The sequence below is a fragment of the Lepidothrix coronata genome, unplaced genomic scaffold, assembly GCF_001604755.1.
Source record: "Lepidothrix coronata isolate B3197 unplaced genomic scaffold, Lepidothrix_coronata-1.0 Scaffold26, whole genome shotgun sequence".
NCBI lineage: Eukaryota > Metazoa > Chordata > Aves > Passeriformes > Pipridae > Lepidothrix > Lepidothrix coronata.
In genome coordinates, this window is record NW_016690206.1 from 6,162,881 (window position 1) to 6,185,997 (window position 23,117).

The 23,117-nt window shown below is 36.9% G+C and overlaps 1 protein-coding gene across 2 annotated transcripts in view; it reads left to right on the forward strand.

The window, feature by feature from the left end:
• Positions 1–23,117, forward strand: part of LOC108494629 (cadherin-6) — a 100,861-nt gene that overhangs the window by 71,725 nt on the left and 6,019 nt on the right. For both annotated transcript variants that reach the window (XR_001873923.1, XM_017809388.1), the window contains exons 3-11: positions 2,955–3,249; positions 4,720–4,839; positions 6,835–7,002; positions 8,535–8,722; positions 10,043–10,296; positions 16,004–16,140; positions 20,285–20,406; positions 21,174–21,291; positions 21,379–21,630. Coding sequence is in view for 1 of the 2 variants with exons in the window: in XM_017809388.1 (XP_017664877.1) it covers positions 2,955–3,249; positions 4,720–4,839; positions 6,835–7,002; positions 8,535–8,722; positions 10,043–10,296; positions 16,004–16,140; positions 20,285–20,406; positions 21,174–21,291; positions 21,379–21,630 (1,654 nt within the window). In the remaining variant the exon portion in view is untranslated. The remainder of the gene's footprint in view (positions 1–2,954; positions 3,250–4,719; positions 4,840–6,834; positions 7,003–8,534; positions 8,723–10,042; positions 10,297–16,003; positions 16,141–20,284; positions 20,407–21,173; positions 21,292–21,378; positions 21,631–23,117) is intronic.

A 23,117-nucleotide genomic window follows, 5' to 3' on the forward strand; every position in this document is an offset into this window, starting at 1 on the left:
CAAGGATAGATAATGTAATATAAAATAATAAATCTTTTCTTTGAATGTTTTCCTCATAAGTGAATGTTGCATATTTATGTATAAGAAACTTTTCTAGAGATCTGTTTGGCTTTTTTCTAATATATAAAACCTTTCTTCTGAATAAAAGGGAACAAAATCCAAACTATTTTGGCTCAGCAGTTAAGCAGTTGATGCTGATCGTGGTGTGATAGAAGTCTATCCCCTTAGGGTGACAACTATCTTATTATCTCCTATCCTTTGCTGAAATCAAACAGATTTTAGTCACACTTTTTTAGACCCTTTGTGAACCAGATTCACGAGGCCGCACATGGTGACACACTGTGAGTTTGTCGTTGGTTTGAAGAACAGGCATTCAGCCAGCCTTAGCTCTGTGTATTATACATGGGTATGTAGGACATGACCTCACCCAAGTCTCACTCTCACAGTAAATAATCCACATACAGCCTGCCTAACTGATCACTTAGTTTGTTCTGTCATGTCTTAGGAAGGCTGTAAAACTAAAGATATCAAAGTTGGAAAGGATCTTGTCAGGGGGAATGTTTATTTTCAAAAGTTAGTGGTTTAACTGGAGGTCTAGAGACTGAACCTTAGATGAAGACCAAATCCTCATTCTCAATATTGATGACACTGAGATATGTCTTGATGTCCTGAGTCGTAATGGGTCTTACAGAGGTGAAATAATTGTGGAGGAGGAGTGGAAATTTCATAAAAAATTGATGTGAAAAAATCCTACAGGTTTCCATTTTTAGCTCTTTAGGTGGCCTGGGCTAGGTAAAGAATGTTATGGAGGACCATTCCAGTGGTTCCAACACCTTTTCTATGCTGACCTTTTTTTTTGCTGCTTTGTTAATTGAAATTAAGTTTAATTAAAATGATGATAAAAATGAACTTAGGAGTTCAGCCTGTACCAAGTCTCAAAACAGCACTATTCCATGATTCATATGAATTAATGATAGTCTGTTACTGAGGGCTGTTTTTGTCCCAGTATGATACAAAGTTAAAGAGGCTTTCAAGGCAAAGAAAAGTTGAATTTTTGATGTGAAACAATCATAAAAATACACACTTTTAAAGACAAAGTTATTTTCATGCCTTTCTCTTGCAGGTTGCCTTTGAGAAAACTTCTCATCAAATAATCTGTTGAAATTACTTCCTGCAGTAGACTTCTAGTCTAACTTCTTAACAAGCTGATAGATGTTTCTTAAGAGTCTGAGGTTGTGTCTAATAAATAATTCCTCTAGGCCTCATGGCCGAGGGAATTGGCCAGCTGAATAGGACTCAGGAGACCTAAACTCTATTCCAAATTTCAAGACTAGCCTTCTGGGAAACTGTGCTTTGTTGTCCTAAAAGCAGAGCAAATGGTATTGACTGATTTTGTGAAGGGTTGTTAAATCTGCTTAGGAAAAATGCCACGTAGGAGCTACTTACTGGTATTCTTATTATCAAGAAAAAGGGCTCCGTGCAAAATTACACAGAATACCCATTTTCTCCCTGAAGGAAATTATGAAGAGTGCTTCAGCATGTCTGGTAACGATTAACCACGCTATAGTTATGATATTTTGTATTATTGGACAGTTTGGGTATGTGTGGTGACAGAGTGTTTTGCCCTTAGAGGCAAACCTATTTCATGAAGCATGCTTTCTCTAGGGATCATAGGCATAGGCAGAGTGGAGCACAGTGCCCTCAAGTGGGTTGGCAGTAGGTTTCTGATCTGGGCAGAACGTTGGAGGAAACCCAAAACGTTGACCATAAGCTAATGCTGGAGGCTGCCGTTCCAGCATGGTAGGGGCATAGCCAGGCACTGGTGAAGTCTATGCCAAGATTCTTTCAATCTACAAATCTTCTGTTCTACAAAGCATGCTATCCAGCAATGCTAAGTACTTTGCCACACAGTCAGCTAGGGATTTTTTTCGAACTTTTATTCAGGAAAAGAGAAGCACAGAGCTGGTTGAGAAGGTCCAGCTCTTCTGACTTGTAAAAATATCTTCACTGTGAGAGAAACAACTTCCAGGAATCTTGCTACCTAACAGATTTTTTTCCCATTAATTTTATCGCTTATGCTCTGATTTTAAAAGCCATTTTAATATTTCATTTTTTAAATTTTTATTTTCTCTAATGTAACTAGCCTTGATTTTAATACTGGGAGAATAAATAAGCCTTTATCAAAGGAACACCCATAAGGGTATGATTTAGTCAGTTACACCTTTTGTGTATAGTAAACAGCATTTCAAGAGATGTGGAAATCTTCTGAGAAAAAAAATATGATGGTTTGGGCAGTTCATGCTTTGTATGCTAATTACCATTATTCTCCTTTTACCATTTTCCCCACCAAGTTTCAGTTGGATCCATGTCCCTTTGGGTAGAGTTACTGATCTCTTCCCTTCCATTGCTGTAATGGTCTAGTATGCCTGCCTGCCTCTGCCCTTAGTTTGCCAGATCTGTGAATGCATGTATTTATCTGCTATTTGTGTATGTATTTAGTATGTCATTTTATTGTGCATCCAAAATTTAAACTCAAGAAGTGGCTTGACTGGACACTTTCTAATTTTTTGCTTACTGCAATTCCTGAATCCACTGGTTTTCCACTGTAGGATCTCATTGCTCTACATAATTCTAGGATTTCACCTAGGCCACTAGCATTTAGAATTAATTGATGTATATTTAGATTGGGAAGGTGGTCTGTAGCTTCAGTTCATGGTTCTCCTTGGACAATTTCTTATACTGTTGCAGACCATTTCAATTCTGACATCAAGACACAACTCCATCTGTTCACTGCTTCTGCTGTGATATCAACTCTTTTCCCAAAAGCAGTGTACAGACTTTTGGCTGAGTATTAATAATAGTAAAGCATATATCATGATATCAGTTAAAGTAGCTGGAATTGTGTCCCAATTATTTATTTTCCTTTCTTTTTTTTATTCCCATTTCACCACCAGCTGCATTCAGACCAGGATAAAGGAGATGGATCACTTAAATACATCCTTTCTGGAGATGGAGCAGGAGACCTCTTCATTATCAACGAAAACACTGGTGACATCCAGGCTACAAAGAGACTAGACAGGGAAGAAAAGCCTGTATATATACTCCGTGCCCAGGCTGTAAACAGAAGGACTGGAAGACCAGTGGAACCAGAATCTGAGTTTATCATTAAGATCCATGATATCAATGACAATGAGCCAATGTTTACAAAGGACGTTTACAATGCCAGCATTCCTGAAATGTCAGATGTTGGTAGGTGCTAACTAATAACTGATTTCTGTGTCTGGTCTGAGTTCTTTCTGTGGAGTTAATGAAGGGCCCAAAGTTTACAGGCACTGAATACAGACATCTGCTGTTGGAGTCTGGAGTAAAAGCACCTCAGATGTTTAAAAAAAAAATCTAACTCCAGGAAGATAGTGACACCAGTTTGCTGGAATCAGAGGTGTCAGCTGAGTGAAACATGCTCCCTCTGTTGTACCACAAAAAATGCAAGTTAATACCATCTACTCTAGCTTCAGAGCTGTGTTACATGACACTCTTAGAGTTTAATAAGCTTTGTTAACATGATTTAGTAAAAGTGTAATAATATGGTAATCTCTGGTCACCTGTGTCAATACCACTCCTAGATCTGTTCAGCAATCCTTCTTTAGTTCAGGAAAGTAAACAAAATGGAAAAGAGCATGTACAGAAGGGGTTGTACACATTTCAGGAGTAAAAACTGTAACCCAAGTCAACTCATAACTGATTCTGAGATATACCATTAATTTCCTCTGCCCTTTGTTGCTCTTCTCGTGCAAAAGAAAAGAGCTCCAAAGTCCTTCGAAGTCCACTGAAATCTTTCTATTGATTTAAAATGTATTGAGCTGTAAGAATCAATCAAGAAAATAAAATATGGTTTTAAGATGGGATCTTTTCCTGAGAAGTCGACAGATTTTGATTCTTTGTCTCTGATTCTTAGGGAGAGCAGTTTGATTTCTTTGTCAGGGAGCAATGGATGGTTGAATTGCAAGAAGCACATTTCTAATCTGAAATAATGTCCAGGGAGAAAAGCATTAATTAATCATGATCAAGAATGAGATTAAAATAAAGCTCAAGCAATATGAAAATAAAGACTTTGGGGCATACTCTCTCCTCTCATTCATGGGACTTGTCACATGGATAAAACCTCATCTGATGAAGTGAGAACACAGTATTCACATTTTGATGTGGGAAGTGAATACTTTATTCACAAATGGGTTTAAATGCCAAAATCTAAGCTAAATTTTTATGTTTCTTAACACTTTGCCTAGGATTCAACACCATTTCGTTCTCTCGAAGACACATGAAAAAAGAGATTTACATTCCTATATCAAATACCTTACAAGTGTGAGTAGATTTGCAAAAGTATATTCTTGACCTAAATTCAAATTCGGAATGCTTTCAATATTTGGAGAAAGGTGCATTTCTGCTTCCTTTACAAGAAACACCATGAAGGATCTGTATATCCAATCAATAACTGTGTTTTAATGAGTTGAGAATAAGACAACTATCATTTTGGGTTTGAGAGCTATCATTTTGAGACTGTCCTTTATGAGCAGAGAAACTTCTAAAAAATAAGAATGTCTCTAACTTCTTGCCACAAGTCTGACCTGAACCTGAATAATTTCTTTTTTCTATGTCATAACTGTCTTGGCCATGAAAAAAAACCTACTCATTTTTATTTTCTTTAATTGTTCGTTACAGGTACCTTTGTTGTGCAGGTCACCGCAACTGATGCTGATGATCCTACATATGGGAACAGTGCTAAAGTTGTCTACAGCATTCTCCAGGGACAACCATATTTCTCTGTCGAATCTGAAACAGGTCAGGGGACCTTATCTGTCACACTATGACAATGTCTGTAATTCAAAATGACATGCTAAGCCAAGCTAGGATATAATAGAAAAAAAACTTTGAAGAGATTATATCTTACTCAGTGCAAAATCTGACAAACTTAATAGAGCGATACATCTGTAAACATGACACCTACGTTATTTTAATCTTACCAGCAAAGTCTAATAAATACAATTAGTATTGGATGTGAACCAGTTTTCAATCATTTTTAACAAGCAGTGGGTACAGAGACTGCTGTGGATGTTTAAATTAAACCAAATAAGTTGGCTTTTAGATGAAAACGAGGAACAGGTGGGTGTGGAAAAAAGTGCTTATTCCTCATAGATCTTCATAATGGCTAAATTAAGACTGAGGATTTGTTCAGGTGAGGTTTTTTTCTCCTTCTGCTTCTTCAAAACTTGTTTCAAGTAATTATAATTTCTGTACATCTGCAACATATCACTTTAATGCTAATTTTATGAAAGAAATCTTAATTAAGAATAATGATAGAAGAGGTAAAATTGACTGTTGCGCTAAACTAGAAGATCACAAATAGAATCCCAAAGTTCTGAGTTCTGTTTTTGGAGGATGTTTAAATTACAGACAGTGACTGGAATATTTAATGGTCTGAATAACAGCTTTAGAATCTGTGCATGTAAAACACATGCATTCTAGCTGACTGGATCTGCTCTAGCATTTACTCTCTGATTACATAGCTTTATAACAAAATTTTCTGGAGAGAAACAAGAGATCTCAAGAAACTCCTTCACTGGGAATATCCATTCTGTTAGGTTGCTGGAAGCTAGAGAAATTGATTCTCCTTAGCATCCTTACAGGAAAGAAATAGATTATCACAGACAATTAATCAGATTTAGCATTGGTGCCTATCTTAAATTGTAGAGACTCAGTCAGGGAAAAGGAGGGAGAGATTACATGCCTCAAACTGAAACCTGAGATGAAAAAGTGTACACAATTCTGAAAGGAGTGAGAGCCAAGATGAAAAGGAGCTTCCCTTCAAGCATAAGGTATTAGATAATACGAGCCAGGATTTTTGCACTGATGCACTCGTTCTGACTTGGACACTACACTATATCCTCTTCTAGAGTTATAAGAAGGATAAGGTAGCTGAGAGTTCACCAGTAATAATCTTTTAGCAAGAGGTTTGTATGGGGCATGGGAAGCCAAGTAAACCACAGTCTTGATCTTCCTGCCATGGAAATCAATTTCAGAACTCCTAGAGTGAAATAAGTCTCTGTCAAAGTCACTGTGAATTTTGTCATGGATTTCAATACTTGAATTTCACTCCTTTTGCCTACAAAGGAGTCAGTTCTTACCTTAAGAGATCCAGTGAGAATGCAAACATTTTGCTTCATGGTAAATCTGAATGATTGAATTTCAATAGGAATTGGCCTTTGAAGAAGGAAGTGACTGGCAAATCATTCTAATCAATGTATAAATAAAAATATATACACTCAGACATGTTTGGATGCTCATAATTTTCTTAATTAATTTCTCTTCTTCCATTTAATGTTGTTGCACTCTTTAATGGTATCTTATTAAAATTAGATTTTCTTTTTTTTTTTACCATATCTGTCAAAATAAAAATATTGACTGAACTGGAGAGAAATGATGGAGCACATTACAATGAACAAAGAGCCTTTTTCCAGTTCAGTGAGAGACTTAAGCATGAAACTGAAAGAGGGTAAATAGTTATGTAAAATAAATAGCTTGCAAATAAGTAGAACATCTTTCTGGGGATGCCACTAATATTGTGTCTGTCACATAGGCAGTAGCCTAAGATGTGACATGACAAATCTGTAATTTAATGAACCATCTCATAACAGTAAATATTTGTACTGGGCAAAGTTTACTTATTACGAAGAGATTGTTTTGTTTTTTAGACTGTAGAGGGTTTTTAATAAGAATTTCCACCAAAGTCAGTACCTTACGTGTGAACTCCCCGCTCTTTAATTTTCATGTTTTCAGGCATTATTAAAACTGCTTTGCTAAACATGGACCGTGAAAATAGAGAGCAGTACCAAGTGGTCATCCAGGCTAAAGACATGGGAGGCCAGATGGGCGGATTATCGGGAACCACCACTGTGAACATCACGTTGACTGACGTAAATGACAATCCACCTCGCTTCCCCCAGAGTATGGGATATTTACATTCTGTGTTGTAACGTTAACATGGAGAAAAATTGTTCTTGTTTTGGTTTTTCTTCACCTTAGATATTGTTTCTTCTATTGTGGACTTACTGAGTATCAAACTTTCTTTAGGAAGGCAAAAAAGAGCACACAAGTAAGCAATAGCATCATGCTAAGCTCAATTGCAATGACTGGGAAACATATTTAATATTTTTACTTCACTGCAGTGGGCAGTTTGAGAGGTGAATTATTGTGCAGAAACAACTTCTGTTTTTTCTACCTATTAAAGAGCTGTGATCAACACAATCCGTATTTCTTGTTCACTTTTATTTCTTTCAGACCTTGTGGTTGATCACATTTTAAGATTTCTGTTGTAAACTAATGTATTTAAGTTTTGAAACATATTTATTTAATTATGCAAAAATATCCCAAAAGCAATTACATAAAAAATAAATATGTACAACCAGAAAGCATTTGCTTCAATGGATTTTCTTATATTCTTTGCATACAGAAACAAAAGCATGTACATAAATACACTAGGTATTCCTGCCTATTTTACTTCCCCTGTCTCAAATAATTTGTTACTTATCTGTGTGATATTTATGGGAATCAGTTGAGCAAGCTCTCCTAGAAAGTAATTTCTGTTAGTGGCCATTCATGGCTATAAGTAATTCAAAGTGATTCAGCTTTCATCCACTTCTCTTTCCCTCTCTTTACTTCCTTCCTTCTTACTCTCTCTCTTTTTCTTCTTGTTTTGTGTTTTCTAACCACTGCTCTCTGTATGATGTGTGTGTATCACAGTGTCAGTGTGTGTCAAAGTCAAGAGCAGCTGTTAGAGAAAATAATTGCAGATCCTATCAGACAAATCAGCAAGCTTTGGCAGTTAAGTCACTGGGAAAGTTATTGGAAGCAACTTGTCATTTAAGTTCAAACTCTGTTCTTAGCTGTGGGCAAAGAGTTTCCATTTAAATTAGAGCAACTTAAAAAGAAATATAACACTCTGACCCCAATGAGTTAATTATACATCTCTGGACATAAATGTCTTCAATATAAAAACCAAAGATACAGCTTCATAATGCCAACATTCCACAAGTAGCCTTTTTTGCAGACAAAAAATTCAATGTAGCATATTTTTAATAGGCATTTGAGCTGGATTCAGCTTTACTGTTACTAAGCTGCATTGGCCTCTCACAGTTCTTAATATTTGTCCTTTGGCCTCGAGACGTTTTTCATATACACTTCTGATATGGCCCGCAGAGACAATGAGAATGTCTTAAAAGGGACATATGTTGCTAAAATTACATGTTTCTAGCAAAGCAAAATGCCCATCCTCCATATTAGAAAACAGATAGAGAAATAAGTTACTTTTATCCACCTAAAAGTATGGCAGAAGGTGAAGGCTTTTGCCTCAGGAAGGCTTGAAGACACAATGACTCGCTAACTCACCTGTGCATGCCCAGTATGGGCAGTGGGCTGAGAGATGGTGTCCAAAGTACCATGAGACTGACTAACAAAATTTCCTTCTCTGTCTGCTGTAGGCACATATCAATTCAGAGCTCCCGAGTCTATGCCACTAGACTCACCAGTTGGCAGGATAAAAGCCAATGATGCTGACATGGATGAAAATGCAGAGATTGAATACAGCATCACTGAGGGGGACGGATATGACATGTTTGGAATTACCACAGACAAGGACACACAGGAAGGAATTATAACTGTGAAAAAGGTAAATATCTTAACACACGTAAAGTTTCTTTTATATGAGCAATTGGTATCCTTCCTCTTATACTTCCATTACTAAGCCCCAATGCACATACTTTGAAGGAGCTGAGAGAGTAAATAAGCTAAGGAGTGGGGTGGGACTGAGAAAAAATTATACAGCCTGAACTTATCCACAGAAAAACTCAAGGAAGCACCACCATCAAGCTGTGATTTTCTCTCTGTGATGCTTACAGGATTTGCTCACTTAGCAGAAGGTGCTAAGAACACAGAAATAATTAGTATCATATTGCCTATTTTGCATTATCAGAGGATGTTGAATTGTATAGCTATAATATATTAAAGTACATAGACAAGTTTCTTCTGACTCACATTTTGTAAAAATGTAATTAATAAATCTATCAGCATGTTTTTGCTTTAGAAAAAAAAATCACAGTGTCTTACTAGATCATAGTGGACATCATCTACTACATTGCACATTGGCTGTCAGAAAAGGTTTGAGAAATATTGTTTACAGTGGGCTATCAGGCAAACTTGATAAGGTTACAGATATCATCCTTCATCAGTTCAGGTTCAGTCATCACTAGATAGACATTGTGTAGATTTTCCAAAGATGCACTTGCTTGTTGATATCAGTACGACACCTGTCATTACTTGTTTTTTAGGAGATGCCTTCCAGGGTCTGATTATGATATCAGTCTAACTCCATTTGCATTTCTGTCTGTTGCTGACAGAAGCTGTGAATCCTCTACAATACAATGGAAAAATGGGGTGACTACTCCCTCTCCACATTTCTCCAAGTACAGTGGCAAAGAGTTGCTAAATGCTGCTTCTTCATACATTTAACAGTGTGATATAGTCATAGCCAATCATGAAATCGTGTTTGACTTGATGGGTGGTCCTGGATATCCAGACACTAGATGTCACAGTGTTTCATTTCAGTGATGGAATGCCAATATCTAAACAAGCAATACCTAGAAAAACTTCCCTCCTTTAGTGTGTGCTGCTTATAGGCAAGGGATAGAAAAGAAATCATCTTAATGCCAAAAATGACAGAATAACAGGCATAAAGAGTTAACGTTGTTTGAGAAGACTAATTGGTGTTTAGGAGTTCCAGGCATAGAATTCCTTGAATTTTTTTTCTTATTATATCATCAGTGGCATAGAGCCCTTTCATTCTCATTCCTTTTAGCATTTTAATTCCAGTTCAGGCTCTTGTTATCTAGCTCAAGCCTCTCCATGACTTCCCACCATTCATTTGGCTCATCTGGCTGCAAGCCACAGCAATCCCCACAGACTTCTCACACCTTTTTTTTTTTCTTGCCAGGCATTGGATTTCGAAAATAAAAACTTATATATTCTCAAAGTGGAAGCTGCAAATACTCACGTAGACCCTCGATTCCTGTACTTGGGGCCATTCAAGGACTCAGCTACAGTCAGAATTCAGGTGGAGGATGTAGATGAACCCCCTGTGTTCAGCAGACCAGCATACATAATGGAAGTGAAAGAAGATGTTCCAATAAACAGTGTAATAGGAACAGTAACTGCTCAGGATCCAGATGCTGCCAGGAACCCTGTCAAGTAAGCATATACTATTTCAGCTTGTCCGTAAATTTTTTACAGCGTTAATTTTGCTCCTATCGTGTCAGCACCACAAAAAAAAATCACTTCTCACAATGTGAATTGTAGGGCATGCTTAGATATGGAGTATTGTAGATGGTAAATAATCTCTCATGCTTGAGCATATGTCGTTATGTGTGATTGTGTTTGCATGGCCTTTGCATCTTGAATTACATCCTAATCTCTTCAGTAACTAATGTCTGTTGTTATTTCTGCCATGAAAGAGTTTACTGCAAAAAGAGCACTAAGAAGATGTTAGTGTTGTTCTTCCACCTTTAACATTTTCCAGTGCAGTGAAGTTCATCCTCTTGGCTACGTGACAGGGGGGTGATTCAGCAGCCTTTTCTTCTTCCGTCTGTCCAGACCTGCTGAACAGAGGTCAGAGTTATCTCCTCTAAACTACAAGTAGAAATGCCTCAAAATCAGTTCATGTGCGCACACAGGCTCTGATCTCACCTGTATCAGTGTAAGGCTAATAAGATAAAGAGTCATTCTCATGAACTTTGTAAATTACACTTGCCATGAATCAATAAACTAGTCTTAAAGGTAGTGGAGGAAATGTTAAGGCTGGAGTAGCTAAACCTTCATTTTTCGTAAATTAAGTGGTACATTATTTCAATATATGCTGGAGTACTTAAGTCATATTGGATAGAATATAAAAGAACTTTTAAATAGTTGTGTGCTTTATTTAAAGTTCATTGCTACTGACAAGGCAGTGAGAGGAGGAAATGAGAAGTACAACAATATTAAATTCAGGTCAATTTTCAGCATGTCTCTGGCTAGACACCTTGGAAATGCGATAGTAGTCTTTAGATCAAAATAGAACAATGCAGGTTTAATAAAAATCCAGTCCACTTCTGCAAACAACTATCTTTCATCAAGATATCTTACTATATTTGTGAGGCATGAGTAAGTTTTAAGGTCTTAGTTCATCTTGTGAGAGGGGTACGTATTATAATCTTAATTTTCTAGATGAAGAAGCTAAATCTAAAATGTTTCTGCAGAAAGTCTCATTATCTTCAGTTTGCATGGCATGCCCTGCACAAATTCTTGTTCAAGACTAAGCCTTCTAAGTTTAATTAAGGCTTTCTTTCATTTATATTATGACATGCAACTGTTATATGGTGTTCTGGGCCAGCAGAGCATAGTCACTTACAGAGTACCATAATGTTTTGCGGACTTTTGTGAAGCCCAGGGACAGAATAAACAGGTTCTATAGCATGTTTTCATGGGCATGCTAGCATGAAGATGAAAAATTGTTTGGGGTGGCACCTAGGCCCCTTGCAGACTTCATAGGAACCTACTTTTTTATATCTAATGGCACTGGAGAGTAAGGGGGGTGCTTCCCTGTGGTGATAACTACAACCATTTGCATTTCACACCAGCGCCAGCTCCTAATTATAAGTGATTTACAGTGGATAGGGATTATGCTGTTCATTGTTGAGTACTGCCTACCGGCTCTTTGCTATTAATTGAATGTGTGTGCTAAAACTTACCTAACTTTCAAAGGGCAGTTCTTTAATACAGTATAGGTACTTTGCATATAAAAGTATCAGATAGTTATTGAGCAAAATTTAGCAGAAGTGTCAAAACTGATGCAGTGCAGCAGAAAGCTTGTTTTCTTTTTACTTTAATAATATGCAACAGCAAAGTACAAGGAAAAGTAAAATAAAAATGAGAAAGAGGTTAGAGTAGTAGAAATAAACACAGCAAGAAGAAACGTGAAAATCAGAGGGGGAGGAAATCAGCAGAGAGCAGTAGCCTGAGAGGTGTTAACCTGCAATAAATGTAATTTTATGGTGCTAATATCTTGGGTATCTGCTAGAATTTAGGGGCATGGGTTGAGTCTGCATCTTTTTGACAAGGTAATTTTTTTTTTCTATCACGCAATAGAGATGCTAAATCCGATTTTCACTCTGAGCTTCAGGGAAGATGCAATTAGACTGTATATATATGACTTGTCACTTGCTTGTCAATTTTTCTTGAAGGTTAAAAATAAAATCTTTAGATACTTCATATTACAATGAAAACCTTCCATTTTCTCCTCTATTCAAGTGAAGATTTCTCTTCCAAAACAAACTGAGCCCTAACTCTGTTAGATGAAAGCCCCTTTGATCTTCCATTAAAGGAAACCTTCACAATATCATTATGAAAATGCATTATGAAAAATTCACACACATATCCCTTCCTGACCCACAAATCTTCCTGACTTGTGGTTACATTAGACAGCAAGCTGCTGAACATAGAAGACAATGAAGCAACAGCAAAATATGAAGCAGATATCTGCCCCGGTTGTAAGACTGCATAATCATTCCTGACCTCTATATTGGTAGAGCTAAGTTTCATCAGTCTATCTCTTATAAATTAAGCTTTGCTGTGAAAAATGTGAAAAAAAATATGTTGAGAAAATACAAAAATACACCAGCTATATTTGAATATGCATCTGTATGTCGTGGCATTAACACAGTCCTGAGTAACACTCCACTGTCCAGATGTGTTATTAAAAAAAAAGTTTTGCATTCTGCTTGTGTTTGATCTACACAGAAATAATATAAACTGCTGCATACTGAAAAAAAAAATGCTGAAACTGGCACTGCTGTATTGTACATCAGATCTTTTTAAATTGCTAGTTGAGTTTTTTTGCTATAGTAACTCCTCAGAGGCATAATGAAGTTCATCAGTCACTGGAACTGTCTTCCTGCTGTGATTTGATTTACTAAAGTATCCCAGATGAAAATGATCTGCAAACAAATGTAAGGCTTAATTTTGTTTGTGTATTTTACTGACAACATATTTGCATGTGTTATATTCTCTCTTTCACCCTTACCTTCTTCCTATTATATAAAAGGAGAGACTCTAATCTACATAGATACCTTTTAACTTCCTAGCTTGTCAATTCCTCAAAGTTTGAAAGGGATGAAATCCTGAAATCTGACAAATACACACGAGTAATTTCATTAAATAAATGTAAGAATGAGTTTGATGTTATCTTATTAATTCTTACTAGGTTATGATCCATAAGTCAGAATCACCACCAATTCAGCATAATTAAGACTCTTGATCAAAAGAGACTGGATTATGCAAACTGAGAAACAGAAGTGACAGTCTAGCTTATTAAAATCATCCTTCTAGACCAGATTTAATAGTATAATTGGAATATAGTTTAACTGCATTGACCTTGTATGTATTTTCTTTGGGATATGAAGAAATAAAATTAACATTTCATTAAGAAACTGTTCTCTGCTGAGTTTTTTTTTATGAGTATAACTGTCCACTGTGCAAATGACTGAATATACGTATGGCTGTACAAATACTTACATTTTAAAATTCTTAATATCTTGAAGAAGAAGATACTCGGTGTTACACCTCTGGTAATCCTAGAAGAAGTCCAGAACCCTTTTTTTTTTTTTTTATCCAGATACTGAATTTGGGAAATTCTAAAAGCTGCAGATAGTGATCACAATACACAATACACTAAGACATTAAAAAGTGCTAAGATATTAAGATATTTCAGATTCATTCCAAATTTAAAGCAGGAGTGAAAGTAAAATTGAAGAAGAAAAACCCCAGTGAGTGGACAACTCATGCCTAAAGCTAGTTGCTTATTTAAATATTTTGCTGAATAAGAGCCTGAAACATGCTAGTGCAGTTGACTGGAACAGCTAATCTATGGAAAATCCTGATTCAAAGAAGAATGGAAAATCTAGATTTACTGCAAAATGGAAATAACAAAGTATTTCAGCTGAAAGATATGGAAATGAGCTGCAGAATATCTGAAAAGTAATTGAATTCACAAAATACCAACATAATATCATACAACGCCTGAGCGAATGAAAGTTAAAATGAAATGTTTACCATATCAAATATTTACTTTGTAAAACTATAAACTAGTCAGACAAGTTTGTATAAACTTGTTTTCATCAAACATTTCAGCCCAGTCAACAAATTCACATCTGCTATTTAGATTCGGACAAAGCATCGCTTTTCAAGCTGAGGGTAGCATTATAATGCTGCATAAAGGAACTAGGTTAGTGACACCACGTCTGACGTCGTGCAGCCAAAATTGCAGTATTGTCAGTAAAGTGACAGCAGGGAATGAAAACTAAATCTGAACTCCTGAAAAACTAGCAAGGTGTGCCTGAGCAAGTCCTAGCAAAAAAAAGTTAGCTTGCTAGTCCTAGTACCTTTAAATGTCATTTGCTTTATTCCATAGAAGTTTAAGGTGGAAAAAGAAAAACAGTTTAGTGCAAATTGTTTTGTCTAGGAAGGTAGGCTACACTTAAATTCTTATTTTGGAGTAAGACCTGTCTAATCTGCTCTGGACATTATATCCCATTCTTTTATATGCAAGGAAGAAAAAAAATAGATACAAGATAATTAGCAAGTTAGTTAATTTTAAACTTTTGTCAGAATCATGTCTCAACTAGATTCTTCTATTCCCTCCTTCATCCATGCAAGATCTTTCTTAGAATTTAAGAGACACTGCACAGGCACTAGGAAATCCATGCGTAATAAAGGACGTGTCTTGCAGCTGCTCCTAGGGCAGAGCAGGGAACAGAAATTTTTCTTCAGCCTCTGCATTCCCCTCAGTTCTGTAGTGGCAGTAAACTCTGCCAGTCATTTTCCTGGCACAGTTTTCATCTGACTGCTTACCAGCTCAGCCATTATTGTTATCCTTGTCTGGACACAAGGGACAGCAGTAGCTGCCTTTGTCTCCATCGACATGGCCTGCAAGGAGACCAGGGGTATACACTGGGTTTCCTAAGGCTCTGTCCTGGATTGTACATGAGCACACATTTGGGCTTGAAACAAGAGCAGCATAATGCAATTGCATTCTTGCTTTGGCAACATCAGAGACATATTTCTGTCAAAACATAATTTATGCAAGAATTTTCCCTTCATGAGAGATGAAACCAAGTCACCGCATTTGGATCAAGGTGGTAGCACCCTCTCCTGGGAACTGGAGAGTTCAGCTTTTAAACTTGGATTCATTCAGTTCAGCAGAAAAAGCAAAAGATTAGATTGAAAATTTGAATCTGTATTTAGACTCTGAGCTCCCCCAGAGCTTGTTAGCATTCATTTTCACATCTAGATACCATCAAGCATGGCTGAGAATGTTAGTTTTAATGAGTTACAGCAAACCTTTGTGTGATATGTACCGTGGAATAATGAATCTCTATTCCATGCTGACTTGGTTTGGTGGGGCAGCCTTTTTAAATACTGGGAAGTGAGAGGCAGAAACGCACCTCAGCCGTCAAATTTTATATCAGAAATGATTTGGAACAGTTGAGATATCAAACCATAAAAAGAGAGTTTTATAAAGGGAAAGCCAACTCAGCCTTAAAATAAACTTCATATCTTTCAGGACACAGACTTCACATTTCTCACTAAAAACAAAGCTTTGATGATTCTCAGAGGTATGTAAATTCTGCAGCAATTCATTTATTCACTGACAATACTCCACCTTCTAAATCAAACCTCCAATGTGTCATTATCCAGTAACTCAGAATTAGCTCTTTGTGCGAATACATAAAGACTCTGAAGCCTGTGCTGAAAACAAAAGGAAACCCCATTTGCTAGATGTTTGATGTCTAGTCTTAGAAAATGGTTTAAGAGCATAGAAATTAAAAGGAAAGCATTCCCCTAACCCGTGTCTCTGTATTTGCAGATACTCTGTAGATCGTCACACTGATATGGACAGAGTATTCAACATCAATTCAGGAAATGGTTCGATATTCACTTCAAAACCTCTTGACCGGGAAACACTGCTGTGGCACAACATTACAGTAATAGCAGCAGAGATCAGTAAGTTAAACCTAAATACAGCTCCTCTCCCTGATGTAATGAATTTAGCCTCCTAGCTGTGTGTATGGAAAGCACAGTTGGACAGATGTCAGGTTATACGGACACTCCACTCAATACTAATGAAGAAGTAGTAACTCTGCAAGAGCTTGTCTGCAGTTTTGTATTTACTAGGGACACGGTTCATGAAGAGGTAACTTAGCTGAGCAGGAAGGAAAGAAGACAGTTCTGTGTTTTCTAATCAGTAATAGCCATTTTTCACTGTGGTTGTTGAAATCAAAAACTAGCATGCAGCAAACAAGATGGTTTAAAGCCAAACTGCATTCCTTTGCTGAATTCAGTCTCATCCAGACTGGATGTTTTCAAGAAAGGCTAAGGTGGCTGGGCTGAGCTAGGTGCCCAGATCTTAATCAGTTTTAGGGATTTCTACTTTTGAGTTCTTGTGCATCCTTTTGAAATTACAAGCTGTGGTTACAAATCAGTCTGTCGCTTAGTTTAGGATTGTTCTGAACTAATGATCTTGTGATAATACTAGTCATGTTGATTTTAGAAGTAGAAATGCCGGGGATCTAAGATAAGGACATGTATGGTAGATGGCCTTTAAAAAAATCATTTTTATTGTAATACATTAACTATAAGCACATCAAGTTCTCAAATATTAGGGAATTCAATTCTATTTGCTTTTGCAGAGTCACAGTGCCTATGTTTATGGCAGAATGGTAGATAAATTTAATATAAACACCGGTTCTATGAGTGTCACAAAGTCTTTCTGCAACTCAGAGGCTAAATGGCTTTTCATTTTTCTGAAACAAGATAAGCTCTACTTTCTTTTGTTGTGAGTATGTGTATGGCTCAATCACCTGCTGAACAGTGAGGAGTGTAACTTAAGAGCTAAAGAGTACTTGACTCCAGCTTTCTTTATTGTGTAAGTCTTTTCAAAACTGAAAACTGATGTGAAACAATGCTACTGAGGCAAGCAGATGGTTATGTGAAAGAGTAGGGAGCTTGAGCCTACAGGAATGATAAGGCATTAACAGTTCTCTCCATCTCTTGTAAGTTTGTGCCTTACATGCTATGTATGGGGTTTCAGCACACCGAGTGCTGACTGTTAGGTGTTTGTGTTTCCATTAAATCCTTGAAGGAGTGATCTAGGGTCAAGAGTTGTACACTACAGGCAGCCCCTGGCTAGAGGAAGAGGGGAAAAATAAACACCTAAAAAGGAAAGAATAGCAACATTTAGGAAGCACGTTTGCACTGATCCCAGCAGGGCTGAAATAGTCTACAGTATAGAAAATTGTATAGTGTCTGAAAACCAGCTTAGCATCCATACAAAATCTCATTTGGTTCCTTGTTTCCTCCCCTAAGCACAGACCTTCTACTGGGCCAAGCCCTCTCAGCTAAACCTCTTGTGTCTGATACTGGCTTCTCTTTATTCCCGTTTCTCTTTAGGCTGAATCCTTCCAGGCTGCAACAAGATACTTCCTAGGTTATGCTTTACTAGACCAAATTGGGCATAACAAGGGTAGATGTCTTCCAAAGGCAATTTCCTTGGTTGAAATGCAGCTACTGTTCTGGAATCCAGGACTAATTTTAGTCTCAAGAGACTAGACTTGAAAGTACCACTGCTTATTGTTCCTAGCTAAATCCAGTAATTTCTAGCAAGGCTACCTAAAGTCCCATTCCACCAAATTTCATGGAATCACTGATTAGCCTCAGTGGCATATTATCACATTAAACTCCGGGTATATTTCAGTGAAGTAATCTCAAAAAAAAAAAAATCCAGTCAAGTTGCAGGCAGGATGCACGTTCAGATGGGTGGGTGCTTCCTTGGATATGGAGAAGAAAATAAATTATAAAGTCATAAGGAGAAACACCTTTCAGTGATGACTGTTCTTGATTTCATTTTACAGTTAAAAAAAAAAAAAGATACAGAATTCGTTTTGCCTTGGTCTAAAATTGTCGATAAGTGTAGATTGCTCCATTTCTAAATGTTCTTTTTCACCAGTATGAGCTGCAATTGCTCAGCAGCCCACAGAATCAGTCGTGCTGCGACTGCTGCAGACAAATAGTTGGTGAAGCACTAGGTCAGTACATCTGCCATAGGCAGAAGGCAAATTGGCATTAAAACTCAGTACACATGTCTACTGAGTCACAGCTGCAGAATTACAGCTGATTTACCAGAGAGAATTCCCAGAGTATTTTTAAATGTTCGTTGCTTAACATTTAAGGGTAAATCAAACATTGGCAGGATTTTGAGGCTGTATTCTGAAAAAAAACCACTTTAACAGCTTGGTTGCTGGCTCAACAGAAATCATATCCCTATAGAGAGAAACAGATTTAAGCAGTTTGTGGAGTTTATGGAGGTTTTTTTGGAGATGGAGCCCAGCAGTAATTAAAGGATAATGCAAACAAATTAACCTACATAAATTAACTTGCACAAATAATTTGAAAGACAATGACAAAAAAAGAAAAATTAAAAAAGACTTGAAGCCATCTTTAAACTTACATTTCCTTTAAATCAGAAAAAAGACTCATGTTCATAGAGTTTTTATGAAGCTACAATTTAGTCCAGTATCATTTTAAATTGTGAGAACCTTAAGCACCTAGAAATAAAATGAAAATATGTAATTCGTGGTTCAAAAAGCAGGAAAGAAAACAATTGTAACTCTTGATAGGAGAAAAAATACATTGGCCAATATATTTGAATGTATTTGTTAGAAAAGTATGCCCTTATGAAATAGTCTTGCCAATAGTCCTGTGACTTCAAATGAATACCTTTGATTTCTGCCTATTATAAAAAAAATCACCATTTCTATTGATGTATTTTAGCGTAGAATTCAGCCTAGTCTATATTATACATAAACTGTTATTTTATTCATTGAATGAATTTAGCCCAATGGTTCATATTAGAAGGTAGTTTGTGCCTAATGGACTCATACTAACTTCAGTAGGACTGTGGAGCATTAAAGCACAATATATTGTCCCAGGGACTGAGCTCTGTAATACAAATACACAGTGCCTATTTTGGAGAAGGCATTTTTAAATTTATAAAACTATGATAAATACAGTAATAGGACTTTTATTAAAAGTCAACAAGCTACTATAATGAATAAATATAATAATAAAGTCAACAAGCTACTGTAGTTAATGCTTGTAGAAGCACATAGATTCTTAGATCTGCTATGTTTTATTGCACATTTTTTTCATTGAGTCATAGGTTAAAATGCATTAATAAACTATTTTAACATGGGTAGGAAATTAACATAGCAAAATTCAGTGTGAGCCCTCATATAAGAGAGAGGGAAGGTATTTATTTTCAATGAAACTAATTTCAATTACACTCTTTCCCTCATAGACGTATGGTGCATTTCCAGATGTTTTCATTTTTATCTAGAAAGATGACAATATTTTCATCAGTATTTTATACTCAGGAATATTCTTGTGAAATTCAATCTCTTGGCACAATGCAGTCCTTACAGGGAAAAAAATTGTTTACATATGGGGATCTGCAGGTTCTATATAGGGCTTATGGTCTTCAGACGATACATTTTAGTTTTTACTCTGGAACACCAACCAAATCAATTTATAGCAGATTAGAAAACATCTGTGATCACAGCTGCAGTTACTATTTCTATAACATAATGATAATCATGGTAGCTTAAGGAACTGTGTCACAAGATTTGTGGGGACAAAACATTATATTTAACAAGTGGAGAGGAAAAAACCCATTCAATTCCATCTTCATGATTCTTCAGTCATCCTGTTTCAGAGCTAAGGAAGGAGGTGTGTTCTAGATACTTTGTTGCTACCAAACTGTATCAGTGGGCTAATATATAGATTTAATTTAGGTCCAGTATTATATTTATGTATATATCACGAATACATTCATAATCATACTTGGAATGTTCAGAGGAATTTGTAAATCCTGGAGTCCTATCCAGTCTTAACTCTAGTTTACACAGAATCAGAGTAATGATACTACATACATCCATAATGCATTCACCAGAAATCAACAGAATCTAAGTGAAGCGCTGTGAGTGAGAAGAATTAAGGCAATGAGCCTAGAAGTCTGTCCTTTTCCTCTGCTGCACTGCCTTGGAAGCTGGGCTAAATAAAATCTCTGTTCATTCTGGTTTTATCATTTCAGACAACCCAAAACAAAGCAGCCGTGTTCCAGTGTTCATTAAGGTTTTGGATGTAAATGACAACGCTCCAGAGTTTGCCATGTTTTACGAAACCTTCGTCTGTGAAAATGCAAAAGCAGAACAGGTGTGTTGTCTCCTTGTACTAAGAAAATATTCCAAATTAAATCAGTTTTGCTACTGCTCTTGCATCACCTCATCAAGAGGGTGTACTTCGCATTGCATCAAACTTAATTGCAAAATTAAACAGTGGCTGCGCAGTATCTGATTTCACTTAGTATTCTTGCAGCTAACAGGACTGTTTTAGACTGTTATTTTCTGTACTGCACCTTGTTATCCCTGACTCATTTTCATTCCATGATTCTCTGCTTTATTCAGGCATCTCCACTGTCTCCTTCAAAAACTGTTTCAGGGCTGTAACTGTTACAGGTCCTGTCTGTGATACAACTACTTTATGCCAGATAACTCTCACTCAACCTGTCCTATTGCTAAGTAGTTCAAAGTAGCAGATAATTTGGAAGATTCAGCCACACTAATTCTGTGACATGAGATTTGGGTAGATAAATAAACAGTCAGCTTGGACTGTCTCACCTTTCGTCTCTATTGCTTATCACATGCAAAGGTTTCCTACCCATCTGGAGTGGCATCAACTCAAGCCTTCTGTTGAATTCAACATGATTTTCCTGCCAACTTTCAAATTCATTATGTTACTGGCTGATGGTATAGAATACAATAGTATGGTAATGCTAAACAGCATCACGTTTCTTAAGCTCACTATAGCAACATCATTTGCCTAAAAACAGAAGAAAAAAATGAGTAAGATTACTTTACAATCCTAGATTACATAAATAAAGTCCACTGATTTTGAAAATAATTCTGTTCTTATTGTTTCAGCTGATACAAACATTAAGTGCTGTTGATAAAGACGACTCTTACAATGGACATCAGTTTTCATTCTCCTTAGCTCCTGAGGCAGCCAGCAGCTCAAACTTTACACTACAGGACAACAGAGGTGAACTTCTGGGAAGACTTTTCTTATTATCTCTTCTTGCTTTCAGTCTTCAGATGAAGACTTAATGCATGCTTTGTATATTTCCAGATAACACAGCAGGGATTTTCACCCGAAAAACCAGATATAACCGGCATGAAACGAGTACCTACTTCTTGCCAGTGGTAATATCAGACAATGATTACCCTATCCAGAGCAGCACTGAAACAGTGACTATTCGAGTATGTGCTTGTGACCATCGAGGCAAGATGCTGTCCTGCAATGCAGAAGCCTTGATTCACCCTACTGGTCTTAGCACTGGGGCTCTTATTGCCATTCTTCTCTGTATCATTATATTGCTTGGTAAGTAGTTCAGGGACATTTTGTTGCTTTCATGGTTATTTTGCACTGCTATAATGATTATTCCAAGACTAGGACAAAGTAAAGACATCTTCTTGTCTTATCCTGCATGTATATTATTCTGTTTCCTCCTCTGAGGGCTGCTACAGATAGGGTGTATAGAATACAACCTATCTAATCTTAGTTATCTAAAAGTGAGCAATGTACAAGCAAGAGGAGACAGCTGGGCTCTACCCCCCGCTCAATGGAAAGAGACAGCTGTAGAGAGACATTAATCCTGTTCCTTATTGGTATCTGAGGAGGACCAGACTCATCACCGTGTGCAGGTGTCCATCCCTTTACACTGACCATAGAAGAAGGCCAGATAACTTAGTTTTAAAGAATTAACTTCCAATATCTAAACTGAGGAGAAACAAGTCTCAGTGCTTCTGTTCTGTTGGAAAACTGTGGTGAAAGCTTCTAAAGGACTCTCTCAGAGGCTGCAGGGTGCCATTTCAGGGACCTGTGAATAGGAAGAGGTTGGATCCTGGATGTGGAAGATATACAGAGCTCACATTTACAGGTGGTCAACATTTTATATATATATATATTTTTATATATATTTATATATATATTTATATATATATATATAGGAACAGTTTGAAACATCTCTCACATTCCTCTGAAGTTCTACCCCTCTTGTACTGCAAACAGAGATATGGCCATTAGGCAGAGTCTGTAGGTGTGCGGAGAACTGTGCAATACAACACAGGCTGTTCTCTGGGAGATGTTATTAGTCAGGAAAGAAGGGAGTCAGATCGGTTTTATAGCAGTAGGGGCAAGCAGGGGAGAAAATACTTCCTCAGTGATTCTGCCTCTTTTTACCATACTAGTATCTTCCTTGGACATGCTCAACACCACTGCAGAATCATCCTGACCTTCACTATTAACAAAATTTTCCTCTCCAGTAATGAGTCAAAAGCCACGTTGTGATTCTCAGACTAACGGTATAGTATGGCTTGCTCAAATAAGTACTATCCCATTTTCAGAAAAGATTCCCACAATAACAATCTTATCTTTAATTCACTGTTAAATTCATTTTTCAAAACATGGTATCACTGCCCCTAAGGGTTCAGCTCACTTTGTGTTAAGTTCCTTACCAGAAAAAGAAATGTAATGCTGTAGGTAGTCTTGCACTCGTTAGTACAACTGTGCTCATTAATATCAATCTGACATTAAACGATTTCCTGTTTTATGTCAATCGAAAATAATTGATTCTGTGTGCTAAGCAGCACTTTATGTCAATTACTGCTCACGCCACCATGCACCATAAGCAGATTTTCAATTAACTCAGCTATATAATTTTCCATTTTCAGGTTGGTTGCAGAGTTTGAATGTGCAACCACTACTGAGTGAAAAACAATACTCTGGGCAGACCTGAACCACAGCTCAAAGTTTAGCAGCAACAAAAAGTGACTGTAAATTGCTAGGTTTATTTGGAGTTTGAGTAA